At 43.1% G+C, this 26,803-nt stretch overlaps 1 protein-coding gene across 10 annotated transcripts in view; it reads left to right on the top strand.

Moving 5' to 3' along the window:
* Positions 1-352: 352 nt before the first annotated feature.
* ARHGEF11 (Rho guanine nucleotide exchange factor 11) overlaps positions 353-26,803 on the top strand; it is a 117,841-nt gene continuing 91,390 nt past the window's right edge. For 6 of the 10 annotated variants that reach the window (XM_044944193.2, XM_044944195.2, XM_044944198.2 and 3 more), the window contains exon 1: positions 354-603. In XM_044944193.2, the coding sequence (XP_044800128.2) occupies positions 572-603 (32 nt within the window). In that variant the 5' untranslated portion in view covers positions 354-571. Of the gene's footprint in view, positions 604-26,803 lie in introns of all 10 variants that reach the window. The other 4 variants (XM_044944196.2, XM_044944199.2, XM_044944202.2 and 1 more) reach the window with 2 other exon arrangements.

A 26,803-nucleotide genomic window follows, 5' to 3' on the forward strand; every position in this document is an offset into this window, starting at 1 on the left:
CCAGGTGTCAGTTTGGATTTTTTCATCTTTTTTTTTTTTTTTTGGTCCCTCAGTATATCTGTTGTTGTCGTTTTAAGCATTGGAGACCAGAGAATTATTTTTTTCCCCTTTGGAGCTTGAGGCTCTTGCCAACGTAAGGACAGCTGGGAAAACTGGATTAAAAGGATGTTTTTAATCTATATTTTGCAGTTAAGATTGATATTTTGAAGGCACATTCTTTCTGTGATTTTTTTTTTTTTTTTTTAAAGCCCACAGCGCTAACCTTGAAGAGATTTGTGGTTGGGTTTTTGGTTTCTAAGAAGGTCATAGTTTTTCTCTTTTTCTTTCTTTTTTTTTTTTTTTTTTTTTTTTTTTAAGGGGGGAGGGGAAAGGGGGGCTAAGAAAGGAGACCATGTTAACTGGTAGAAGTAGAATGGAGCTTCAGTCACCCGGGTCCTGAGAGCTGGAGGAAAAAGGATTGTCTTCAAGTTGGGAGGCCCTCCTCTCACCTCTTTAAAAATTGTGAGCGATTCAATCCTGATCAAGACATCACAACTACAGGATTCTGAAACCGTGGAGACACCGAGAAACCATGAGTGTAAGGTTACCCCAGAGTATAGACAGGTAAGTTTGCTAATAATGTGGTTTTTCAACACTTACTTAAGGAAAGACTGAGAAAGAAGGTGTTGCATTTTGATAAAAGATTGTAAAATAAGGGTCTGAGTGGGCTGTGGGTATTGGTGGGGTCCCTGGGGACTGTCTGGACATGTGTGTTTATGTTCCCTCTGTGTGTGTCCATGTTCAAAACGTAATCTCCTTAATCAGTGTTTTTTTAAATGCAAGCAGTAGACAGTGACGCAAGGAGTGGGGAAAGAGGGGGAAAAGCTTTCTAGCCGCCTTTGACTTTTGCCAGGCCAGAGGCTGAATTTGAGTCCCTAACTTGCCAGCTTAGGGGTGGGAGGCGGGCACAAGCCTGGTCACGTGAGACCCCTAGGGTGATTGGGACTGGCTTTAGGTGTTGGAACTGCGGGGGGAAGGGCCCTGGCAGGGGCGTGGGCCTCCACCGGCTGGTTGTTGTGGAATGGTGGGGCTTGGTGATGGGGTGGATCCCATTTCTAGAATGAGGAGGATGTTCTTGGCCTGAATGATGGGACAGAAACATACTTTGCACCCATACAGGTCTGGATTTTACCAGTGGCTGATAATGGCCTGCAGAATGGCATAGGTCAACCCTAGAATTTCTTCTCCAAGCTTGGGGTTTAAATTGAAATCGGCCAACCAGCTAATGCTCTAGGTTTAATCTGCCAAGCCGTTTTTAATAAGCTTGACTCTGCAAAATGGGCCTTCCCTCTGCCTAGAGCCGGAAGGATTTGTTTTGGGCTCTTAGGCCTGATATGCAGAGGCACTGGCCCTTAGAGTCTGAGCACAGGATGTCCCATACCCCCTACCCGCCTCCCCACCCCCAGAGTTTGCCCAGCCTCCTCATCAGTACACTACATTTTACAACTTCGAAAGGTGTCTGCCTTTTCCTTTCCTCCCCTTCTCTTCAACCCTTAGAGAACCTAGAGAGAGGATAGTTTTGTGGGTGCTGCACATATCCTAACTGGATGGATGGGTGGTTGGAGGACTGAGCGAGCAGATGAAAGGACTGGGCCTGGGGGTGGGGTGGGAATTACTGGAGAGATAGGGAAGAATATTTGCAAAGGAGCAATGAGTTGTTTTCTCCGTGTCCAGTTAACCTTTGATTATCCATGCTGATAATTTCTTTTTGGCAGTGGAATGTGGCCTGAAATGCATATAATCTCTCTCTCTCCCAAACACTAATCTCTGTATTGCCTCTGAGCCCCGTTTAGATTAGTTCAGCAGTCCCTAGACGGGGACCTGACTTGGCAGTGAAGAGAAGGCAGACAGCCACAAAGGACAGATAGTGTACGTGACTGCTTAAACCTCCATCTCTTCCCCTTTTTGTGGCTTCTATTTAGTTTGACTCTTGTCAAGGCAGGGAGTTGAAATGGTTACATGACTGCCCTTCTCTTTTACCCTCTTGGAATTTGAGAATTAACACACTTGCCTTTTTGAGGTTGGGGATGAACTGTTCCTCTGAATTCAGAGTTGTGAGAAGGTAGAAACCCAGGTGTTGAGGGTGAAAGATGGAGTTAATGAAGGTTCCTGGGCTGGAGTGAGATGCTCCTCTGGGAGTTTGGACACCCTCACAGTCTTCTCAGGGTATGTATAGCATGGTTTTTCTGAGTGCTTTCATAGGAATGTATCTATTTGAACCTCCCAGTATTTCCGTGAGGCAGACAAGACAGAGGTTTTCGTTTCCATTTTACAGAAGGGGTGGTTGAGGCTCAGAGAGGATACCTGGCTAGCCCAGTGCCATCTTCCCTGACTAGTGGCAGAAGCTGGACTCAGATGCAAGCCTTCTAAACCGGAGGCTCTTACTGTTATCCCACCCTAAGTATTGGGTTGGCCAAAAAGGTCATTCCAGTTTTTCCTTATAGTCTTATAAACCCAAAAGAACTTTTTGGCCAGCCCAAGAGATTTGTCTGCTAGTCCTGTGAAATGGGAGTGGGCAGTTTTATTCTTTCTGGCAATAGAGTATGGTGCTTTTTGGTACCCCCTTGCACTTGGGATAGTGCAGCTCTGCAGGTTGAGAGCGTTCTTCACTTCCACTCCCACCCCAGTTCTCTTCCTCATCAGCGGGTCAGTTCTGGGGCTTGAGTCCCCTTCAAGGTGTTTCCAGCTGCACTGGATCTTTACCCCTTTAGCAGTAGGTTCGTTCTGTTGGATCTTTTGACATCTCAGGTTCGATACCCCTGTGGATTTTAAATATTTCACAGTGTTACACAATTTTATACTGTACTGGAAAGATTGAGTGGGAGGATTTCAGACTGTTGAGGCAGGGACTCTCTTTTAGTTTTCCGATTTGCTGTGTAGGGAGCCTAGTGTAAGGTACTGCGCTCCAACAGTGTTTGAGAAAATTTAAGTGTGTGGTTCTTGCTTACAGAGAGCATGCAGTCTAACTTGAGAAACTAAGAAAGGTATGAGAGATATAAAAACAACACTCTCCTATAAACTCTGTAAAGGCAAGAATTGGGTTTTCTTTGCTCAGGTGTATCCCTGCATGCCTGGCTAAGTGCCTTCTATTGGATGAATGCTCACCAAATACTTGACATGAACGAATATTGGAATGAATGAATATGTCGGCACGTATAAGTTCATCCATTTCAGATTTTTTGAGGTTCGTGTGTTAATTTCAAATGTAGTCAAAGTAAGGTCAATTAGAGAAGGCTTCCTTGATGATGTGTATTTTCTAGGACATAAGCAACCTGATGGAGAACCACGTCTATGAAGAGAGATAGTGGCTCAAGGAATAGAAGGCTGTGGAGAGACTTTAATCCCCTCTTGGGGAGTGACTCCTGGTCCAAAGAAACATGAAATATTCGCAGCTAATCTTGATCTTGCAGTGTTAATCAGGTGTTACTGAAAGATGGGCTGAATTGTAGCTGTTCATGTCCCTTTCCGTTTTTGCCCGTGGACAATTTATTGCCCATTAGTGTGTTCTCCTCAAAAGTTGCTAAAAATGTGTTTGATATTGCAAGCAGAGATAATAATAGTGAATTATTTTTATAGGAATGATAATGAGTTTTGCTATGCCATGTATATCCATTTCCCTAGTTCTCCATGGCAAATGTTTTTGAGATGGCCAGATGGGTTAGGAGTTTGCATCCATAAAACAGCTTTTCTCTGTGCAGAGACAGTTAGCTCATGTGAGGACTAGAGCAGATGGAGAAGTACTAGATTTAAGCCGAGTTCTTGGTTTGAGCCTTGGCATTCCCCTTAACTGTATGACCTTGGGCAAATCACATGCCTCCTTTGGTTTCCTCATTTATATGAAATGCTTTCCAGTCACAAACATTTTCACATAGTTTGTCATTTGAGGATTATAGTATTTATTGCATCTTTCTCATGGTGCTGTTGAAAGGAGCAAATCAAATCAGGTAATATTTCACATTGCTTTCTAAACTGTAAAGCTCTAGAAATTTTAGATGGTAAACTCAGGGATTTGATTTAGCTTTGGGCACGACTTTCTGAACTGGCCCAAAACAAATTAGGAGTGACTGAAAGATCTTTCCATTGTTTTGAAGAATTTAACCAGAGTGAACAGGCTTTTTTGTTGCAGAAGTACATGAGGTTAGAAAGAAGGCATACTTTTCCAATGGTCAGGGTTGGGTGATGATAGTAGAATATGAGAAGGGGAAGGTTATTGAATCTCCTTCCCAGGAATTTTGATGAATGGGAGAGACTTGAGCTACCTTGGCTTCCTTAGATGGGGATAGAAAGGATTTGTTTTATGATCTCTGGCTGTTCCTTGTTTTAGAAGCATATGACTTTCCTAATTCAGAATAAACCGAGACCCAAGCAACTGTTCCTTATCAGGGATCTGAGATTAAATGTAACTTTTCCCCAGCATGTAGCCTTTTTTTTTTTTTTTTCCCCCCAGAGGAGGCAAAATCTGGAGTGAGGTGTATGGAGGAGGGGGAAGGAGGTGGAGGAGGGAGAAAGAAGCTTCAGGCTGAGGAATGTTTGTAGAGAAGAAAAGCTGGTGGCCTAGGCTGAGGAGGAGGTGGGGGAAAACCCTTCCCACCTCGGGCTCCCTGCTCCCACTTCAGGTTCTTGTTGAGCCCTGGAAACAAGACGTACAGCTGAGTTTCTACCTAGTTTAGGTGTTGGCCTCCCAGAACAATAGCTTCCCTGGTGGCTCAGACGGTAAAGCGTCTGCCTGCAATGCGGGAGACCTGGGTTCGATCCTTGGGTCAGGAAGATCCCCAGGAGAAGGAAATGGCAACCCACTCCAGTACTCTTGCCTGGAAAATCCCGTGGACAGAGGAGCCTGGTAGGCTACAGTCCATGGGGTTGCAAAGAGTCAGACACGACCGAGTGACTTCATTCCCAGAACAATGACAGGGATCCAGAGCTCCAAATAATAAGTCCCCTGAAATGCTGAGTCTTCTCCAAAATGTACCCTGGTGCTCTCCAGGCGTGAGATTAGAGATGGCAATGGATTTGCACATGAAACATTTGGTGATTAATCACCATTATGAACAGGAGCAGTCTAAGCTTACCTTCACGTACTCAGAAACATTTCTGAAAGAGCACCCTTTGATGAACAAATTCATTTAGCTTTTTTTTTTAATAGTCAAAGTACTGTCAGAGTCCCTTTGATTGTATTTAGCAGAGTAGACCAAAAAATGTGAAAAGTTTAATGACAGTGAGTTCGTCAGAAATAAAAATGATTCTGTGAAGGTCACGTGGCTAGTCCCCAAATTGGTACAAAGACAAAGGAGTTCTGGAAGCTTGTAACCTCCATGGAATAGAGTTTGGAAACTTTTGGATAGTGTCCCTTACTGCTTTAAAGATCTGGGCCTCCACTGTATGTGAAAGGGCTTTGTTAACGCTGAAGTTCCATGAAACCTAAGGACTGGTTTTAATCTATATCTGCTTCACATCTTCATAGTGGCACTACTTTTAAAAATCCATTTTACTGGTTTATTACTTTTAAAACTTAATTTCAAGATTTATCCTGTGGCTTGGAAACCCGTTTCACCATGGACTGTGCATTCTTCTTTTCTCAGTTACTGTCCTTGGGAAAAGACTCAAGTGGAGACCTGCTCCTGGCCTCCAAGGTCACTCCTTTGCCCCATGGAGGGAAGCAGGACTGCAGAAAGTTGCAGATTCTGGTTTCAAGAGAAAAAAGTATTCATTACTCTGAAAAGTTGTGTTAGATCCCTTGTGAAAGGAGACGTGGAGTTCTGAGGGAAGACCCTCCCCACCAGCATCTGAGTAAATAGATGAGTAAATTAGGGTAGCCAGCCTCTCAGATTTGATTCCTTCTAGCTGTTATGTTCTTTGAGCTTCTGAAAACATAATGCCTGTGCCCTTTCTTTCAGTGAGCCAGGACTTTTTCAGGAACCCTATCTGCCTTCCTGAAAACCAGTGAAAAATGAAAGTTTGGAGAAAAAAAAAAAAAACCCAGAGAACAGAGTGGTCTGATGAAATGGGAGGGGAAATGGAAGAAGTACAGTGATGTAGAAGTGTAAGGAGGGGCCAGGAAATCTGTGGCTCCCAACAAATTTGGAGTCGGATTTGGAAGACATTTTCAAGGCCTGGAAAAACACCTGGATTTGTGGCCCTAGAGCAAATGAACAGAGTTGAGGGGAAAATCACAGAAGTCTTAAGTCTTAAGGGATCCTCTTCTTTACTCTTGACTCCAAATAGGCCATCTCTTGAGGTGGTTCAGAAGGTTGAGGGGCTCCCATTTTCACTGATCTCCTGTGGTCCCATGAGTTGAATAGTTGAGCATTCTTTTGATTACCAAATTTTCCTTCGGTACATTTTTTTTTTTTTGGCTGCGCTGCATGGCTTGCAGGATATTAGTTCCCTGACCGGGTGTTGAACCCAGCCCTGACAGTAAAAGCACCAAGTCCTAACCACTGGACCACCAGGGAATTTCCTCCTTTGCTATAATTTAAGCCCATCTTCCTGCCTTGTACTTCTGATTTCAGCACAGGCCCTAAAGTCCCTCGTATCCCTCTGTCATCTTTAACGACTTCTTCAAGATTCTCCTCTTTCTAAAGGATAGCAAACTAAGACGTGGCTGTGTGCGAAGGGAGCTTCAAGAAGTGCAGAGTGAAGTGACTCCATTCAGTCTTGATTTTCAGCACTTTCTCCTCCAGTATTTAAAGCTACCATAAAATGGTGCAGTGAGATCTGTAGTCACCAGTCGTGGCCTGGCATCAAATCATGGAGGAAACAGGACCAATCTGCCAGCCTTCCAGATGCTGACCTGTGATCAGAGGCGCTTGCAGTCAGTCCATTGGATGGCAGACAGTTATCAAATAGCTCCATGCTCAGCTCAGTGCTTAGTGTTCTGGTAGATAATTTGCAAGAATGTGGAGCTTACATTCTTGTTGGGAAATGTAATTAATGAAGCAACATGAAACAATAAAAAGATAGTACATCATTGCTGAATCTTGATATATACCAAAAAGGTACATTTAGAGACAAGGAAGAAATTGGTGCTAATGAGAATAGCCAGGGCGGGGGTAGTTAGATATTATTTAAGTCAAAGAAAGAGAGGAGGCCATTTCAGACAAAGGGAACAGCAAAAGCCAAGTTCTGGTGTAGAATCAAGCAAGAAGGTGGCCTCAGGATGGTAAGAGTATTGGTCTTCGTAGAGCAGAGAGAAATTAGGTTGTCAGGGCGAGTATGGTGGGAGGGTGGTGTGGGGATAAAGATATTCAGACTGATGTGGTAGGAAATGAGAACCCCTGAGGTTTGTGTAATATATGGTGATAAAAAGAATGTTTAAAAAAAGAATTCTGATACTATGTAAATGAGAAGACAGCAAAAGATAATGTGAGAGCAAAGAAGAAGGGCAGGATTTGAAAGACATTTTGGAAGGAAAATCAACAAGGTCTGGTTGTTAAGGCTGAATCAGATTTGGTTCCAAAGTTTTGGAGACTGGCTGACCAGAAGGGTAGTGCTATTGCTCAAGAGAGTAAGACCATCATTAAAAGTCATTCCACCTCCCATGGGTACCCAGCAATTCACTGAACACAGCATATCAAATGATACTTATCTTGCTAAGGCCTTTAGGTTAGGCTGTTTCTACCAAATAGTATTATTTATTTATTTACCAAATAGTTTTTGTGGTGTTTTTTTTTTAAACTTTACAAAATTGTATTAGTTTTGCCAAATATCAAAATGAATCCGCCACAGGTATACATGTGTTCAGCATCCTGAACCTTCCTCCCTCCTCCCTCCCCATACCATCCCTCTGGGTCGTCCCAGTGCACCAGCCCCAAGCATCCAGTATCGTGCATCGAACCTGGACTGGCAACTCGTTTCATACATGATATTTTACACGTTTCAATGCCATTCTCCCAAATCGTCTCACCCTCTCCCTCTCCCACAGAGTCCACAAGACTGTTCTATACATCAGTGTCTCTTTTGCTGTCTCGTACACAGGGTTATTGTTACCATCTTTCTAAATTCCATATATATGCGTTAGTATACTATATTGGTGTTTTTCTTTCTGGCTTACTTCACTCTGTATAATAGGCTCCAGTTTCATCCACCTCATTAGAACTGATTCAAATGTATTCTTTTTAATGGCTGAGTAATACTCCATTATGTATATGTACCACTGCTTTCTTATCCATTTATCTGCTGATGGACATCTAGGTTGCTTCCATGTCCTGGCTATTATAAACAGTGCTGCGATGAACATTGGGGTACACGTGTCTCTTTCCCTTCTGGTTTCCTCAGTGTGTATGGCCAGCAGTGGGATTGCTGGATCATAAGGCAGTTCTATTTCCAGTTTTTTAAGGAATCTCCACACTGTTCTCCATAGTGGCTGTACTAGTTTGCATTCCCACCAACAGTGTAAGAGGGTTCCCTTTTCTGCACACCCTCTCCAGCATTTATTGCTTGTAGACTTTTGGATCGCAGCCATTCTGACTGGTGTGAAATGGTACCTCATAGTGGTTTTGATTTGCATTTCTCTGATAATGAGTGATGTTGAGCATCTTTTCATGTGTTTGTTAGCCATCTGTATGTCTTCTTTGGAGAAATGTCTATTTAGTTCTTTGGCCCATTTTTTGATTGGGTCATTTATTTTTCTGGAATTGAGCTGTAGGAGTTGCTTGTATATTTTTGAGATTAGTTGTTTGTCAGTTGCTTCATTTGCTACTATTTACCAAATAGTTTTAAGAGTTCTTCTAAAGGAAGGGAGAGAAGGGAGTGAGTTCTCTGAGATTCCCTTAGGAAGTGGGTCATGATTTGAGGAGATTAACATGTATTTGAAATCCTGATTAATTAATCATACCCCACTCACAGCAGACTGAACTCCAGGGCTCAGGGGCTACCTCTGCAGAAACCACCCTAGTAGCATGATTATAGAAAGGACAGGACTTGAAGCTGGGAGAGCTTTGTGTGAGCCCGAACTCAGCCGCTAACTAGCTGTGAGATCAGGACGATTTGTGTAAAAGCGTTTGGTGAATTCTATAGTGCCAAACATATGGTTAGTGTTGTTGAGGCATTTGGTTTGGCAGGGCCCCAGATTGGTCTGAACTCTCCTCTGTTGCCACCAGAAGACCTGTGCTTAGGTGCTGAGACCTCTGCTGATTCTAAACAGGACTGACAGGCATGGCTCTGGGAACATACAAAACAAACACCAGACATACCAGTTAAAAATCAGATGCGGAAGGTTCTGTCCCAAGGAGATCCTTTTTTTGTGTGTGTGCTGTAAACTTTTGTTCAGTGTCTTTCCTTTCCAGCCCAAACTCTCCAGCTTAGGATCCATGCTTTCCTCAATTCAGCCCGCATCTCACTAATTGTAGGTCTTGTTACTATCCCCTCCGATCCCGCTTTGGGTAGGCCAGCCTGTTTCCTAGACCCCATCACTCTTTCCACATCTTTATATGCATCTTTCTCTTCCCAACTCTCCTTAATCTTAGTTTCTTCAAGGAGGCCTTTTCTGGTTAATATCATCAAACTCTACAGTACATTTATATTATTCCTTTTGCACATCCATATAGCAAGTCAACTTTTCCTACCTTTTTAAAAAGTTATTTATTTATTAGTTTTGGCTGCACTTGGTGTTCATTGCTGCGCATGGACTTTCCCTCATTGTGCTGAGCAGGGGCTACTCTCTAGCTGCAGAGCAGTCTTCTCTTTGCAGGGGCTTCTCTTGTTGCAACGCACTTGCTCTAGGCCACACAGCCAGTAGTTGCAGTGCCTGGGCTTAGTTGCCCCATGGCACGTGGAATCTTCATGGAGCAGGGACAAAACCTGCCCCCTGCCTTGGCAAGTGGATTCCACCATTAAAGTCCGTCTTATACCTTTCGTATGTTGCTATAAAATACTTTGTCAAGTTCTAGCAGAATCACTAGCATATGATCTACTATTATAAATAAATATTGGGTGCTTTTCCATTCTTTGCATGATTTATGTTGGGTATTGTGTCCTGTCCTGTTTCTTGGGATTCAGAAGCAGTGTCTCTTCATTTTTTCATTTTTCTAGATTGTCTTCTAGTGCCCAGTAGAGTTCTCTTTGTATGAGATGTATTCCTCCCTGCAGTTACCTGACTTGAACTGTAGTTCATTCTTGACATTTCCAGTTCCCTCCATGCCTACCCAAGGGATTTCAAGAAAGCAGTACTAAACATGGCTTCCCAGGTGGCTCAGTGGTCCCAAAAAAAAAACAGTCTGCCAATGCAGGAGACACAGGAGACTCGGGTTGGATTTCTGGGTCCGGAAGATCCCCTGAAAAGGGAAATGGCAACCCATTCCAGTATGTTTGCCTGGAGAACCATGGGCAGAGGAACCTGGCGGGCTACAGTCCATGGGATCTTGAAGAGTTGGACATGACTGAGCGACCAGCACACACTCAACTCGAAACATCGCTGCTAGGCATGGAGACTGAGAATTCCATGTTCTTATTGGGCACGAGGTCCTGGGCATTTGGTATTTCTTTTAGGGGCAGAGCAGCCTTGAGGTTGTTTGCCTCCAGCTTCTCCCAGCTCTCAGGGGATTTCCCTACTGGCTGCCTGATTTCAGAGCTGCTGTTCCCTGCAGGGGTCTGACGGCACTGGCCTGCCCTGCCATTGTCCTGCCTGCCCCAGGCTGGCCCCATTCATTTCCCAGAGCACAGCCCTCAGAAGCTTTCCTCCAAGAGACTGCTGCTGCAGAGAAAGGCCACTGTTGTTCTGGGGGGAGGTGGCTGGAGAGAGTGTAGTAAATAGCTTTGTGAATGGGACCTTGTATGAGGCTAGAACCGCAGACCCTTTTCTCCTCAGGGCCCTAGGGATGGGGGCAAAAAGCCACTAGGACTTCAGTGTGTTCACAGGAACAGGGTCTGAGGTTTAGGAATACTCGTGCTATCCCTCAAATAGCAGCATTGGTCCATTTAAGAAGTCTTCACTGGCTGGTGCCCCTCAAGGCACTAGGGTTCAGCATGCATAAGCTGCTTACCCTGCCCTCTGGGAACCTGTGGTTTTGTAGGGAAGGCATAAGGGAGCAGGAGTTGTATGATACCACCCTGAACTCTTCGCTGATATCAGTTGAGGCACGTGGGAGACCATCAAGAAGCTATGCTGGAGGAAGTGGCCTTTAATTGAGGCCTGAAAATGAGAGCCAGGCTTGAGTGAGGGAAAGTCCAGGCAGAGGGAACAACGTGTACTGAAGACAAAAGGCAAGGAAGGGCCTGGAGTGGCAGGAGCTGAAAACATCTGTGGTCTAAAGAGAGGCGGTGGGCGGTCTCAGTCATTCATTGGTGTCCACCTCTTTGCAACCTCATGGACTGTAGCCCACCAGGCTCCTCTGCCCATGGGATTCTCCAAGCAAGAATACTGGAGTGGATTGTCATTTCCTCCTCCAGGGGATCTTTCTGACCCAGAGATCGAATGCAGATCTCCTGCATTACAGGTGGATTCTTTCCTGCTGAGCCACCAGGGAAGCACTGAGACTTTAGAACAATTAATTAGATGAAACAGGAGAGTAGACAGGGAGTTAGGGCTTGGGAACCATGTAATCTTCCTTGTTAGGGGTTTGGACTTTATCCTGAGGGGAGTGCAGGACCATTGCAAGACAAGTAGAGAGTGACATGGTCAGATAAGCTTTTAAAAAAATAACAAGATCACCCCGACTGCAGTGTGGACCTTCACACTGAAAGAATAGAGAGAGGGAAGACAAATTAGGAGCCCACTGCAGTAATGTGGGCAGGAGGTGAGGTAGCATCTACTAGGGAAGTGACAGTGGAGACGGAGAAAAATGAAGACTAAGTGGTTGGTTTTGTGAAGGAGAGTTGAGGCGCAGATGGCAATCATATTCTTGGCTTGGGCTGCTGGGTGGTACTGTTCATTCATTTTCTGCAGTTTGAGTAGGGTCTTAGTGGCAGCATGCAGTATCTTTGGCCCAGGGACTCTTGAGTTGTAGCTGGCAGGCTTAGTTGCCTCAAGGCACATGAGCTCTTAGTTCTGAGACCAAGGAAACCAGGGGTGGAGCCTGCGTCCCTGCATTGGAAGGCGGGTTCTTAACCACTGATCCACAAGGAAAAGTCCCTGGGTGGTACTCTACAGTGAAAAGGGGAACTCAAGAGGAAGAGTGTGATTGAGGGAAGGAGTCTCTTTTGGGCATGATGAGTTTGAAGTGCCTGGGGGTGATCACAGGGAAGGCGTTAAGCAGGCCAGCAGCTGGCTACACAGGCCTGGAGTTAAGGAACGTGTGCGGGGCTGTGGTCATCAGTATCTGGACAGAATAGTGGAAGTGGGAGGTTGTCCAGGGACAGGGTGTAGAGTGAGAGGAGAGCCTTGTCAGAACCCTGAGGGGCACTGCTTCAAAAGAGAGGCAGAGGAAGAGGATCCCACACAAGAGACTGGTAGGGAGCAGCAGGAGAACAGCAGCTAGGGCAGTGTGGAATCTCAGAAATGGGCGGGGGAGTGGCCAACGGCAGCAAGTGCTCCCAGGGGGCAAAGGGTGGAGAGGATAGAGAAGTGTCTGGATTTAGTAACTAGGAGGCTTTAATGGCCTTGGAAATGGGGGAGGAGCCAGTTTGGAATGAGCTTAAGAGGAAAGAGGAGGTGAGGAAAGGGTGATATAGTCTGGTCAGTTCTTCTATGAAATTTAGTCAGAAAGAAGAGGAACCAATGTAGCCCATTGGTCTCCATTCACAGGCCTTTGAGCCCCTTTTTTCCAGGTAGGACTAGGTTGTTTTCCAGTCAGAGTTTGGTGTACACCTAGAGTCCGCTGTGGTAGAGGCAGCAGGGGAGGTGTGTGACAGGATTAAAGGAAAGATCAGGGCCAAGAGAAGAAGTCGGTTTTTAAAGTAGGAGAGAACACAACTAATAGAGAGGGATGGAGGTTTTAGTGCCAAGATAAGAGTGCCATAATGATGGCGCTCCTTTGTATTTCTGCCCTATGATATGGAGTTTGTAAAGTGTTCTTGGTCTGTTATCTTTTTGAGATACTCTAGGCAAGTGTTTGCATTCCCATATTATAGGTGGGGAAATAAGCTCAGGGAGGCTTTAATGACCTGTCTAAGTCTGTAAACTAGTAAGTAATGGAGTTGGGATTTAAAAAAAAAAATTCTGTGCTTACAGAGCCCTAGTCTCGTGCTCTTTCCATTTTCCTGTCCCCCTGACCAAGCTCACGGTAAAAAATGTGTACATCTTTGAGGGAGCCAGACATCATTTGTGTGACACAAAGGGTGCCCTCCAGGAAGATGGACTGGTTGATCAGGAACCAAGTCTCTTGTGTGTTTAATCTCTTCCCGGTAAGCTTTCTTGTCCCTGGCTCCCTGGTAGGACCTGAGGTTTGCATTCGCTATTCAAGAGGAAGAAAACTTCCCTCCTCCTCTGCCTCCTGCTTGGTTAATGATGGGGAAAATGGCACTTAGGGGCCAGGTAAGTTCAGTGACATTGGGAAGAATAAAATCTCAGAAGTGACTCAGCATTCTTTCACTAAGCAATGTGGCACCTTTAAGCTATTCAAGGATCTTATCTGTGTGCTGTGGTACCTGGGACTGTGTAGTGAATGGATGCTCAGTAACGTTTCACTAAATGAATAGATGTGTGTGTGTGTGTGTGTGTGTGTGTGTGTGTGTGTGTGTGTGTGCGTGCGCACGCGCGCATGCGTGTGTGTGCATGTGTACTCAGTCTGACTTTTTTTGTGATCCCATGGACTGTAGTCCACTAGGCTCCTCTGTCAGGGATTTTCAGGCAAGAAAACTGGAGCAAGTTCCTATTTCCTTCTCCATGGCATCTTCCCAACCCACGGATTGAACCCGAGTCTCTTGTGCCTCCTGCCTCTTTACTACTAGCCCACTTGTTCAGTTCAGTTCAGTCGCTCAATCGTGTCCAACTCTTTGCGATCCCATGAATCACAGCACGCCAGACCTCCCTGTCCATCACCAACTCCCGGAGTTCACTCAGACTCACATCCATCGAGTCAGCGATGCCATCCAGCCATCTCATCCTCTGTCATCCCCTTCTCCTCCTGCCCCCAATCCCTCCCAGCATCAGAGTCTTTTCCAGTGAGTCAACTCTTCGCATGAGGTGGCCAAAGTACTGGAGTTTCAGCTTTAGCATCATTCTTTCCAAAGAAATCCCAGGGCTGATCGCCTTCAGAATGGACTGGTTGGATCTCCGTGCAGTCCAAGGGACTCTCAAGAGTCTTCTCCAACACCACAGTTCAAAAGCATCAATTCTTTGGTGCTCAGCCTTCTTCACAGTCCAACTCTCACATCCATACATGACCACAGGAAAAACCATAGCCTTAACTAGACAGACCTTGTTGGCAAAGTAATGTCTCTGCTTTTGAATATGCTATCTAGGTTGGTCATAAGTTTCCTTCCAAGGAGTAAGCGTCTTTTAATTTCATGGCTGCAGTCACCATCTGCAGTGATTTTGGAGCCCAGAAAAATAAAATCTGACACTGTTTCCACTGTTTCCCCATTTATTTCTCATGAAGTGATGGGACCAGATGCCATGATCTTCATTTTCTGAATGTTGAGCTTTAAGCCAACTTTTTCACTTTCACTTTCATCAAGAGGCTTTTTAGTTCCTCTTCACTTTCTGCCATAAAGGTGGTGTCATCTGCATATCTGAGGTTATTGATATTTCTCCTGGCAATCTTGATTCCAGCCTATGTTTCTTCCAGTCCAGCGTTTCTCATGATGTACTCTGCATATAAGTTAAATAAGCAGGGTGACAATATATAGCCCTGACGTACTCCTTTTCCTATTTGGAACCAGTCTGTTGTTCCATGTCCAGTTCTAACTGTTGCTTCCTGACCTGCATACAGGTTTCTCAAGAGGCAGGTCAGGTAGTCTGGTATTCCCATCTCTTTCAGAATTTTCCACAGTTTATTGTGATCCACACAGTCAAAGGCTTTGGCATAGTCAATAAAGCAGAAATAGATGTTTTTCTGGAATTCTCTTGCTTTTTCCATGATCCAGCGGATGTTGGCAATTTGATCTCTGGTTCCTCTGCCTTTTCTAAACCCAGCTTGAACATCAGGAAGTTCACGGTTCACATATTGCTGAAGCCAGGCTTGGAGAATTTTGAGCATTACTTTACTAGCATGTGAGATAAATGCAATTGTGTGGTAGTTTGAGCATTCTTTGGCATTGCCTTTCTTTGGGATTGGAATGAAAACTGCCCTTTTCCAGTCCTGTGGCCACTGCTGAGTTTGCCAAATTTGCTGGCATGTTGAGTGCAGCACTTTCACAGCATCATCTTTCAGGATTTGAAATAGCTCAACTGGAATTCCATCACCTCCACTAGCTTTGTTCGTAGTGATGCTTTCTAAGGCCCACTTGACTTCACATTCCAGGATGTCTGGCTCTAGGTGAGTGACAACACCATTGTGATTATCAGGGTTGTGAAGATCTTTTTTGTACAGTTCTTCTGTGTATTCTTGCCACCTCTTCTTAATATCTTCTGCTTCTGTTAGGTCCATACCATTTCTGTCCTTTATTGAGCCCATCTTTGCATGAGATGTCCCCTTGGTATGTCTAATTTTCTTGATGAGATCTCTAGTGTTTCCCATTCTGTTGTTTTCCTCTATTTCTTTGCATTGATCGCTGAGGAAGCCTTTCTTATCTCTCCTTGCTATTCTTTGGAACTCTGCATTCAGATGCTTATATCTTTCCTTTTCGCTTCTCTTCTTTTCACAGCTATTTGTAAGGCCTCCCCAAACAGCCATTTTGCTTTTTTGCATTTCTTTTCCATGGGGATGGTCTTGATCCCTGTCTCCTGTACAATGTCATGAACCTCATTCCATAGTTCATCAGGCACTCTATCTATCAGATTTAGTCCCTTAAATCTATTTCTCACTTCCACTGTATAATCATAAGGGATTTGATTTAGGTCATACCTGAATGGTCTAGTGGTTTTCCCTACTTTCTTCAATTTACGTCTGAATTTGGCCCCCACTTGGGAAGCCCCCTAAATGAATGGGTACGATTTTTTAATTAACACCTTTATGATATATAACTCACATACCATCACTACTTTAGGATATACAGTTTAGTGGTTTTCAGTATATTCACAGAGTTATGCACACATCTCTATTATCGCATTCCAGGAAATTTTCATCACTCCAAAAGAAACCTCATACCCCTTAGCTGTCATTCCCTCACCACCCCGCTAGCCCTAAGCAACCATGAATCTACTTTCTGTCTCTGTAAATTTGCCTATTCTAAACATTTCCCCTACATGGAATCATATAATATGTGGCCTTTTGTGCCTGACTTCTTTCACACGTGATATTTTTCCATGTTCATCCATCTGTGTCGTAGCATATATCAGTGTTTTATTCCTTTTTATGGCCAAGAAACATTCCATTGTATGGATATACTACCTTTTGTTTGTCCATTCATTAACTCGTGGGCATTTGGGCCACTTCCACTGCTTGGTCATGATGCATGATGCTGCTGTGAACATTTGTGTACAAGTTTTTATATGGAGGTACCTTTCCATTTTTCTATACATAGGGTGGGAATTGCTGGATCATATGGTATGTCAGTGTTCAGCATTTTAAGGAACTGCCGAACTATTTTCCAAAGTGGCTAAACCATTGTACATTCCCACCAACAAACTGAGAATCCAGTTTCCCACATCTTCACCAGTGGTTGTTTTACTGGCTGTCTTTTGATGATAGCCATCCTACCAGGTATCAAGTAGTATCTCATTGTGATTTTAATGTGCATTTTCTTAATGACTAGTGGAGCTTCCCAGATGCTGCTGATGGTAAAGAATGCACCTGCCAACGTTTGATCCCTGGGCCGGGAAGATCCCCTGGAGGGCAGGGCAATCCACTCCAGTATTCTTGCCTGGAGAATCCCCTTGGACAGAGGAGCCTGGCAGGCTACAGTCCATAGGATCACACACAGACGTGATTGAAGCGAGCACACATGCAATGACTAGTGATTCTGAGCATCTTTTCATGTGCTTGTTGGCAGTTTGCATATCTTCTTAAGAGAAGAGAAATGTCTGTTCAGATTCTTTGTCCGTTTTTTATTTGTCTTTTTATTGTTGAGTCATGGATGATTTATGCTAAGTCACCTAACCTCGCTAGGCCTGACTGAGTTTCATCAATCGTAAAATGGGAAAGTTGGATTTGATCTCTGCGATCCCCCCAACTCTCATGTTACTTAATCTGTGGAACTTCAGTCACTCTTTTAAGGTTCTGCTCACCAGATTGCAGGGTAGACTAGTTGTTAGGAGTATGAATTTTGTGTCAAATAGACCTGGGTTTCCTATTACTCAGTCCCTCTCAGCCTCAGTTTCTCCTGTTGGAAAATGAGGAAAAAAAGTATTTTTCTCATAGGTTTCTTGCAAGAAATTAAGTAGTTTTCTTGCAAAAGAAATAATGCATGTAAAGTGCTTAGGAAAATACCTGACATAGGTAAGAGTTACCAGGTGGCGCTAGTGGTAAAGAATCTGCCCACCAGTGCAAGAGACACAAGAAACACGGGTTCGATCCTTGGGTTGGGAAGATCCCCTAGAGAAGGAAATGGCTACCCACTCCAGTATTCTTGCCTGAAAAATCCCGTGGACTGAGGAGCCTGGTAGGCTGCAGTCCTTGAGGTCACAGAGTCAGATGCAACTGAGCACACACATATCTCCTTACTGCCTCACATCTTGGTCTCCAGGTGGATGAGCCAGGTCCTCATTCCTTAGGTATGACTCACCTGTCCTGATCACAGAGGTTCTGCACAGATCAGTATTGTTAAGTTATCCATTGCTGCATAGCAAACCACACCAAACAGTGACTTAATATAACATTAATTATTTTGCACACAGTTCTGGGGGTTGACTGGGTTGAGCTGAGCAGTTGTTCCCAATTGGGATCTCTCACCGAGGAGGAGTTATATAGGGCCCGACCTGGCCTGGGGCTTCAAAGGTCTCTCCACTGTGGCCTCTGTGTTGGGAAGACTCAAACAGCTGGGAGCTGAAACAGCTGGAGCTCCTCCACTCTGTGTTTCTCTCTCTTTTTCTCTCTCTGGAATCTCCAGATTCTCTTTCCACCTGGTGGGATTGGGGTAGCCAGACTTCTTAAAGAGTGACTGAAGGCTCCCAGAGCAGGCATCCCAAGACGTTTGCAGAGGCTGCATCCCCTTTATGAGCTAGCCTCGGAAGTCACTTCATGTCACTTTTGCCTTACTCTCATGAGCTGAGGGAGTCCAGGATCAGGGACGGGTATAGGCTCTGCTTCCTGATGGGAAGTGGCAAGGCTCTGGAAGAGCATGAAGGATGGGAAATTTTGTTGTGGTTACTTTTGAAAAATTCAATTTGCTACAGTTACTTAACTTCTTTATGGTTAATTTTTGTCCCTCCTGTCCTTCAAATACCAGTTCAAAACTTCCTTACTAGTGAAGTCTTACCTGACTGATTCCTTGATTCAGGTTTCTTCTTTTTCCTGTATCTCTCACCACAGAAATTTGCTGTTGATTTTTTTTATGTGACATCTGCTTATCTTTTCTGTCATCTATAAATACTCCCATAGTACTTAAAACTGGACTCTGTACTCTTTAAATGGTGTCAAGTGAAAGTGGAAGTGAAGTCGCTCAGTCAAGTCTGACTCTTTGAGACCCCATGGACTGTAGCCTACCAGGCTCCTCTGCCCATGGGATTTTCCAGGCAAGAGTACTGGAGTGGGGTGCCATTTTCTTCTCCAGAAGTGGTGTCAGCTAGTGCCCTAAATTCTCCAGTTGGGATTTTTCCAATAACTTTAATCAGTTAGTGTTCAAGTGTTGACTGGTTCTCTCTTGGTTAAAGTTTCTTGCAATTTTTCAGACTAACTGCTAACTCTGACCCATCTGGCTTTTTAGGGAAATCCAAATTCTGCACCCTTTTGTTCTCTCATAGGACACGACATCCATCGTGTAAGTATATAGAAGAGTGGATAGGGAAGATCCGTAATAACAGCTGGCAGGTGTCCAGTACTTTCCTAGTTTTTTGAAAAGTGCTTTAACAGTTGTTCTGATACACACTTATTACAATTATTGTTCTCCTTTATATATGAGAACACCGAGGCCCACAGGAGTTGAGACTTGAAGTCACCACTGTAGTGAACCTAGGTCCCTGGCTCTGAATCCTGGGCTTCTTCCTCTTGATTGAGAAGGATGGTCTGGCCGTGGTGTAACACTCTTGGTCACCCAGAGCTCCAGGGAGCCCCACAGAACTCATCTCAGAAATGAGGACTCTGGGACTGAGTTGTGTTTTCCTCCTGTGGTCTTGCCTCTGCTGCTTTCATTCTTTATACCAGAGATTGAGTTGCTTGGGAGCCCTGTGAGCTTGGTTACTTTGGAAAGGGCGCTCCCAGTTGGGAAGTGTGTGTGTGTGTGTGTGTGTGTGTGTGTGTCTGTGTGTGTGTGTTCCAGGAGGAGGGTCTGAGACATGGTGCTCATAGGACAGGAAGCACAGAATGATAGGAAAGTAGCTAGGGAAGATAGAGAAAGAAAATCTCTCAATTTAACTTTAACTGGTTAAGTTTAAAGTTGCCTTGTCTTCAGTTAGGAGAGTAGTGTCAGATGCAGAACTGATGCTTTCTCTGCATCTGACCCTGCTGGTGATTTGCCTCTGCCTCCAAATTGATACTTGTGTCATCAGGGGCTCTGCACTAAGAATCTGCTTCATTTCATTTCCTGTCTTGGTGATCAAATGCTCGGGGAGTTTTATTAGGGTACTTGTGGAGGAACTGGGACACAAACCAGGCAAAGGATGCGAACCACTTAATATAATAATCCTTGCAGTATGAAGCATTTACACAGTGCTTTTACTCTTCAAAGCACTTTCCATCTACTGTTGGGCTTTAGCCTCACTGTGTACTTGAGGGGAAGTGCCCAGGGCATGAGCGGGCATCTCTCTTCAGTTGCCTTAGTTTCCCTCTCCTTCTCTCCCTTCTTGGAGCTAGGTTCCCCCAGGACACATTGTTTTGATTGCTTTTTCCAGCTTTTGGAATTGCCTCCTTTCTGATAGAGCTTGTCTCCTGTCTTTCTCATGAATGGAGTGCCTTCCCTTCCTGGTGGTAATTAACAGGGGAGCCTGCTCATCTGTGTGGCCATCCTGTCTGTCAGTATCAATCTCATGGAGAGCCTTTTATATGAAAGCTACAAGATTAGAACATAGATTGGCCGAGGCACAAGGATTACCAACTATAGGGCTAAGAACCCGCAGCTTCAGGAGGGCATGGAGGAGGGGTGGTGAGGAGGGGAGGATGAGATGACTAGCTGGCAGCATGAGTCCTGCTGGAATCTGAGGCTCTTCTCCCCTCTCTGCCGGACTTCCCCCTCGTCTCATATCCATCAGCATTTACTCCTGCCCCATGTTATGTGCTCATGACTCTTCTAGATGCCTTGGGAAAGAGAATGGAGACAAGTGGTCCCTGACTGTAGGGAACCTAAAGGCTACTTGGGAAGACACCTGCAAAAGACCTCAGAACCCTTAAGCAGCATAATACTTTACTGGAATGGGGAGTAAAGGCATCTTAGCCCACCCCCAAGGAGCTTATTGGTGAAGGAAATGGCAACCCACTTCAGTATTCTTGCCTGGAGAATCCCATGGACAGAGGAGCCTGGGAGAGGGGGCTACAGTCCATGGGGTCGCAAAGAGTCGGACACGGCTGAAGCGACTTAGCACGCAAGGAGCTTACTATTGGTAGAGATAAGGAATCTCCTCCGCTTTCTGATCTTACCTTCAAGTCTTATTTGGCAGTTCACTGATTTCAAGAAGAAATGTTTATTGATCCCAAGTTGGTATGTCAGCATTGTGCTAGAGGTTATAGGGATTTAATATTTATCAACAGAGATATTTAACCTAAGATATGTGTTCAAAAAATAGGAAATGAGTAATAAAGGAATAGTCACTTCAGATTCGAGAAGTGACATACCTGATATCCTCTTTAAAAGATTTTCTCTGTTATTAAGAATAGGTGTTCAGGAGAAAAGCAGGAAGGACTGTTAAGCTGTTGCAGAAATCTAGGCAGATGATGGGCATGAACACTGAGTCAGAAATCTCCGTTGTTTATACTGTGGCATAGATACAAATACCTTTTTTCCCCTTAGCCAACACACTGTGCTTTATTTTAATTAATTACTTTAATTGGAAGATAATTACTTTACAATGTTGTGGGTTTTGCCATACATCAACATGAATCAGCCATGGGTGCACATGTGTCCCTCCCATCCTGAACCCCTCCACCTCCCTCCCCACCCCATCCCCCTGGGTTGTCCCAGAGCACCCGCTTTGAGTGCCCTGCTTCATGCATTGAACTTACACTGGTCGTCTATTTTACGTATGGTAATATACATGTTTAATTGCTAGTCTATGATTTAGTAAATGCTAAATCATCCCACCCTCGCCTTCTCCCACAGAGTCCAAAAGTCTGTGCATTGAACTCCAAAGTCTGAACTCCAAAAGTCTGTTCCTTACATCTGTGCCTCTTTTGTTGCTATGCATATAGTATCATCATTACCCTCTTTCTAAATTCCATATATATGCATTAATATACTGTGTTGGTGTTACTCTTTCTGATTTACTTCACTCTGTATAATAGGCTCCAGTTTCATCCACCTCATTAAGAACTGACTCAAATGCAATCCTTTTTATAGCTGAGTAATATTCCATTGTGTATATGTACCACAACTTCCTTATCCATTCATCTGCTGATGGACATCTAGGTTGCTTCCATGTCCTGGCTATTGTAAACAGTGCTGCGATGAACATTGGGGTACACGTGTCTCTTTCAATTCTGGTTTCCTTGGTGTGTATGCCCAGCAGTGGGATTGCTGGGGGTTTTATTCTTTAAATTGAGGTAAAATTAACATAATATAAAATTAACCATCTAAAATGTACAGTTCAGTGGCATTAAGTACATTTGTACAACCGTCACTTCTCTCTAGTTCCAAAATGCTTCATCTCCACAAAGGAAAACCCGTCACTTCTCTCTAGTTCCAAAATGCTTCATCTCCACAAAGGAAAACCCCTTACTCATTAGCAGTCATTCCCTATTCTCCCTTCTCCCCTACTTCTACAAATATCTTATAGTTGGAAATAGGATAGGTTTCAATAAGGTTTTGTTTGCTTCCACCATACGTCTTATCTTTAATTATCTTTATTGGTCAAAGATAAAAAGGGGATTGTTATAAGTGTACCCTAAAGTCAGATAAAAAATACATTAGGTGTAAAATACATAATAAGCTGGGCATCTCCCATACCTGCAGACAAGATTTTTGAGGATTAGTGAACTAGCTGATTTAATTGCTACTTCATCTAACCTTCATGACTTCACAGTCCACAGCCATTTATTTGTATCATAATAATCCCTTGTGTTTGTACATTACTTTGCAGTTTTACAGTTTGAATATTTTTATACATAAGCCTTTTTGTTAATAACAGCTTTATTGAAATACAATTCACATGTCATAAAATTCACCCTCAAGTGTGCAACCATCACCACTGGCTACTACCAGACATTTTCATCACCCCAAAAAACCTCATACCCATTAGCAGTCGCTCTCCATTCCCCTCTCCCCACAGCCTCAGGCAACCACTAATCTACTTTCTATCTCTATAGATTGGCTTATTCAGGACAGGTCATATAAATGGAGTCATACAATATTTGTTCTTTTGTATCTGGTTTATTTCACCTAGCATATTTTCAGGTTTCATCTATGTTGTAGCATTTATCAAACGTTTACTCCTTTTTATGGCTGAATAATCCTGTATTCCATTGTGTATATGTGCCATCTTTTTATCTGTCACCTGCTGGTGGGCACTTGGGTTGTCTCCACATTTTGGTGATTGGTAAATAATACTGTTGTTAACATTAGCATACAGGTATGTTTGAGTCCCTCTTTGCAGTTCTCTTGAGTACATAGCTCACAGGAGAATGACTAGATCATATGATAGCCCCGTATTTAGCATTTTGAGGAACTGCTGAACTGTCTTCCAAAGTGGCTGTGCCGTTTTTACATTCCCGCCAGCAATCTGTAATGGTTTCTCTTTCTCTGTACCCTCTCCAACACTTGTCGTTATGATCCCATTGTTTGGATTGGCATTTCCTTACTGACTGATGATGTCGAGCACCTTCTCGTGTGCCTGCTCATTGTGTGTTTTCTTTAGAGAAATGTCCTGTGCCAGCCAACCTTGCATTCCCGGGGTAAATCCCACTTGGTTGTGGTGTGTAATCCTTTTTACATGTTGCTGAATTCTGTATACTAATATTTTGATGTTAATCTTTGTACATAGCGTCTTATTTAATCTTTAGAACAGCATTGTGAGATTAGGGTTCTCATGAAGAAACTGAAGATTAAGCAGTTTTCCTGTGACTGCGTAGTGTCAGGAGTAGGATAGGAAAGCAAGACTTTGAATTTAGCCTAATTTTCTTACCACTGCTTTACTTTGCCCATCTTTTTAGCATAGATAACCAACAGTTGTTTTTGTTTTTGGACTGATTTTTCTTTTTTGAAATCCTATCATGGTTTTTCAGATTTAAAACTCCCATTACATGGCCACACAATTAAGACTTAATGTTAGATGCATTTTGAATGATAATAAAATTTATGTAGTTGGTGGTTATTAATTTGATTTTAAATGTGTCCTTGTCACTGTCTCTTTTTAAATGACAAGCATTGCCGAACAAGGATGCAGGTGAGATTCTTCTTTCTTTTTTAGTGCCCAGCATGCGCTGTGCCCAAATAAATACTCAGTAAAGGCTCCAGGACTGGAAGGATGCATCTATGTAGCGCCCTCTGAAAGCATCAAGAACAGCATCCTCTGCTGGCCTAAAGTCCCCGTGTCTTCTTGAACAGTTCTCTTCTACCTGAGCTGTGTACCCCGATCACACCTGTCTCTCTGCCTCTTTCCTAAATAGCAGCCGGCACATCAGAGATTGTAATTGCTGAGAATTCAGTGACAGAATCTCAGCTAAATTAGATCTTTGGCTTTTTTCATCTTCTGATGTGTACATAAGCAAGCTATAGCACATTCCACATTGAAGTACAAGCATTTAGAGACCCAGGAAGGCTCTTCTGGAGTGCTGGGGAGAGTGAATGGAGAGCATGTGGGCAGACATTTACTTGTAAGTGTATAACACTGGTGGATATGTATCAATGCTTTTGAGTTCTGATTGTCTGCATGTAATTCAACTGCTCTATCCATGTCATCCGGAGAAAGCAATGGCACCCCACTCCAGTACTCTTGCCTGGAAAATCCCAGGGACGGGCGAGCCTGGTGGGCCGCCATCTATGGGGTCGCAAAGAGTCGGACATGACTGAAGCGACTTAGCAGCAGCAGCAGCAGCATCCATGTCATCATTGTAATTTATCCTTGCCACCTGTGAACCCAGCTCCTGCTCTAGTATAAAATGAGGGGAGAGGAGGAAGAATGTTTATTTTAACATTAGTCAGAGCCCAACATCCCTAAGAATATATCTTCTGTAAAACAGGGCCACATGTTAAATTACAAAGGGAAATGAAAATGCGTTTTGGATTATGTATTTTTGCTGATTATTTGTGCTGCCTCTCCAAATGTGGGTATTTGGGACTTGCCTGTGCATCAGTTGATTAAATAATCATTTGTTGTGTAAACAGATAAAATTGAAGAGTGTACATATTGTGATTTTCTCCTATTTTAAGTCCAGAAGCCATTGCCTCATTTTAAGGTCTAGCAGCACTGTGACACGAATACTAAACAGGAGGGCTTTGGACAAACTTGTGTTACCAGTTAAGAGACTGCCTGCATGTCTGTCATTGAAAAGAGCAGTGTTTAGTTTCCAGTGGACCCAGAATATTTTTCCCCTCACTTAAATGTCTTTGTTGATGCATTTTTGTTTTTTTTCCTTTTAATAGTTTTGTTCTGGTATATTTGATCCACAGTCAATGCACACGTTTAAGGTGTATAATTCTGTGCATTTTGACGTTGTATGCATCTGTGACACTGTCCCCATAGTCAAGAAAAGGAGCATACCCATCAGCCCCCAGAAGTTTCCTCGTGCCCTTTTGTAATCTCATTCATTCTTTTCTCTTCTTTCCCATCCCCAGGAAACTGCCCTTGGGGATTTCTTTCACTGTAGATTAGTTCACATCTTCTGTAACTGTATAAATGGAATTATATTTTATGTCCCTCTTTCTTGCCTGACTTCTTTTCACTCAACAGAATTATTTGAGGTTAATCCATGTTTTTGTATGTATCCGTAGTGTATTCCTTTTTATTGCTGAATTTTATTCCATTGTGCTGAGTTTTAATGCATTTTATGGATAATTTGTGTATGCATTCTCCTGTTGATGGACATTTGGGCTACCACAGGTAAAACTGCCATGTATGATCTTTGTGCCGACACCTGTCCTCATTTTTCTTGTGTAAACCCTAGGAAAGGATTGACTGGGTTGCATCTTAAGAAACTGCCAAACAAAAGAAAAGAAATTGCCAAATTGTTTTCCGAAGTGGTTTTACAGTTTTACTTTCCTACTAGCAATGTATGAAAGTTCTAGTTGTTCTGTGTCTTGGCCAGCACTTGGTATGGTCAGTCTTTTTAATTTTAACCATATTAATGTGTATGTAGTAGTATCTGATTGTGTTTTTAATTTGCATATCCCTGATGACTAATGACGCTGAACATTTCTTATGTGCCTGTTTACCATGCATATGTCCTCTTTGATAAAGTGTTTGTTTAGATCTTTTGTCCATTTCTTAATTGAGCATAATTGCTCAGTATTAGCTCAATTATTAAATTGTAAGTGTTCTTTGTATATTCTAGATACAATTTCTTTGTCAGATATGCTTTTGCAACTATCTTCTCCCAGTGACATACTTTTTCATTTTTGTAACAGTGTTTTTTAAAACTTGTTTCAGATTCACATGCAGCAAAATAATGTCTTTGAAGAGCAAAATGTTCTTAATTTTGCTAAATCCAATATATCAATTTTTTTCTTTTATAATTTATACTCATTGCACTTATTAAGTAAATCTTCACCAAATTCAAAGTAAGATTTTCTCCCAGAAGTTTTATGGTTCTGGCTCTTACATTAAATCTATGCCTTACTTTTAATTATTTTCAGTAAGGTGTGAGATAAGTGTTGAGGTTATTTGTCTCTTTTGATGTGTGAATGTCTAGTAGTTCTAGCACTGTTTGTTGAAAAGAATATTCTTTCCTCACTGAGTTGCCTTGGTACCTTTGCTGAAAATCAGTTGATCATATATGTGATCTGGACTCTACTTTGTTCCATTAATCGGTCAGTAACACTAGTTTGGTTATCATAATTTTATAGTCTTGGTATCAGATGATACAAGTTTTGTGACATTCTTTTATTTTCAGAATTATCTTTTCATTTTCATGTAGATTTTTAAATCAGCTTGTCAGTTTTTACAGAAATGCCTTTTGGAATTACAATAGAGATTGTGTTGAATCCTGTATCAGTTTAGAGGATTGACATCTTAACAGCATTCAGTTTTTTGATCTATGAACATTGTATGTTTCTCCATTTAGGTCTTTAATTTCTCTCAGCAGTGTTTTTTAGTTGTTAGTGTACAGGTCTTGCACATCTTTTGTCAGATTTATCCCTAAATATTTCGTATTTTGAAAGCCACTTTAAATGGTAGTTTTTAAATGTCAATTTTCAGTTAATTTTTTGTCCATATGTACAGATACAGTTGGGCTCCCCAAGTGATGCAATGGTAAAGAATCCACCTGCTAATGCAGGAGACAAAGGAGATGCAGATTTAATCCCTGAGTTGGGAAAATCTCCTGGAAAA

The sequence above is a fragment of the Bubalus bubalis genome, chromosome 6 (genome assembly GCF_019923935.1).
Source record: "Bubalus bubalis isolate 160015118507 breed Murrah chromosome 6, NDDB_SH_1, whole genome shotgun sequence".
Taxonomy (NCBI): Eukaryota; Metazoa; Chordata; class Mammalia; order Artiodactyla; family Bovidae; genus Bubalus; species Bubalus bubalis.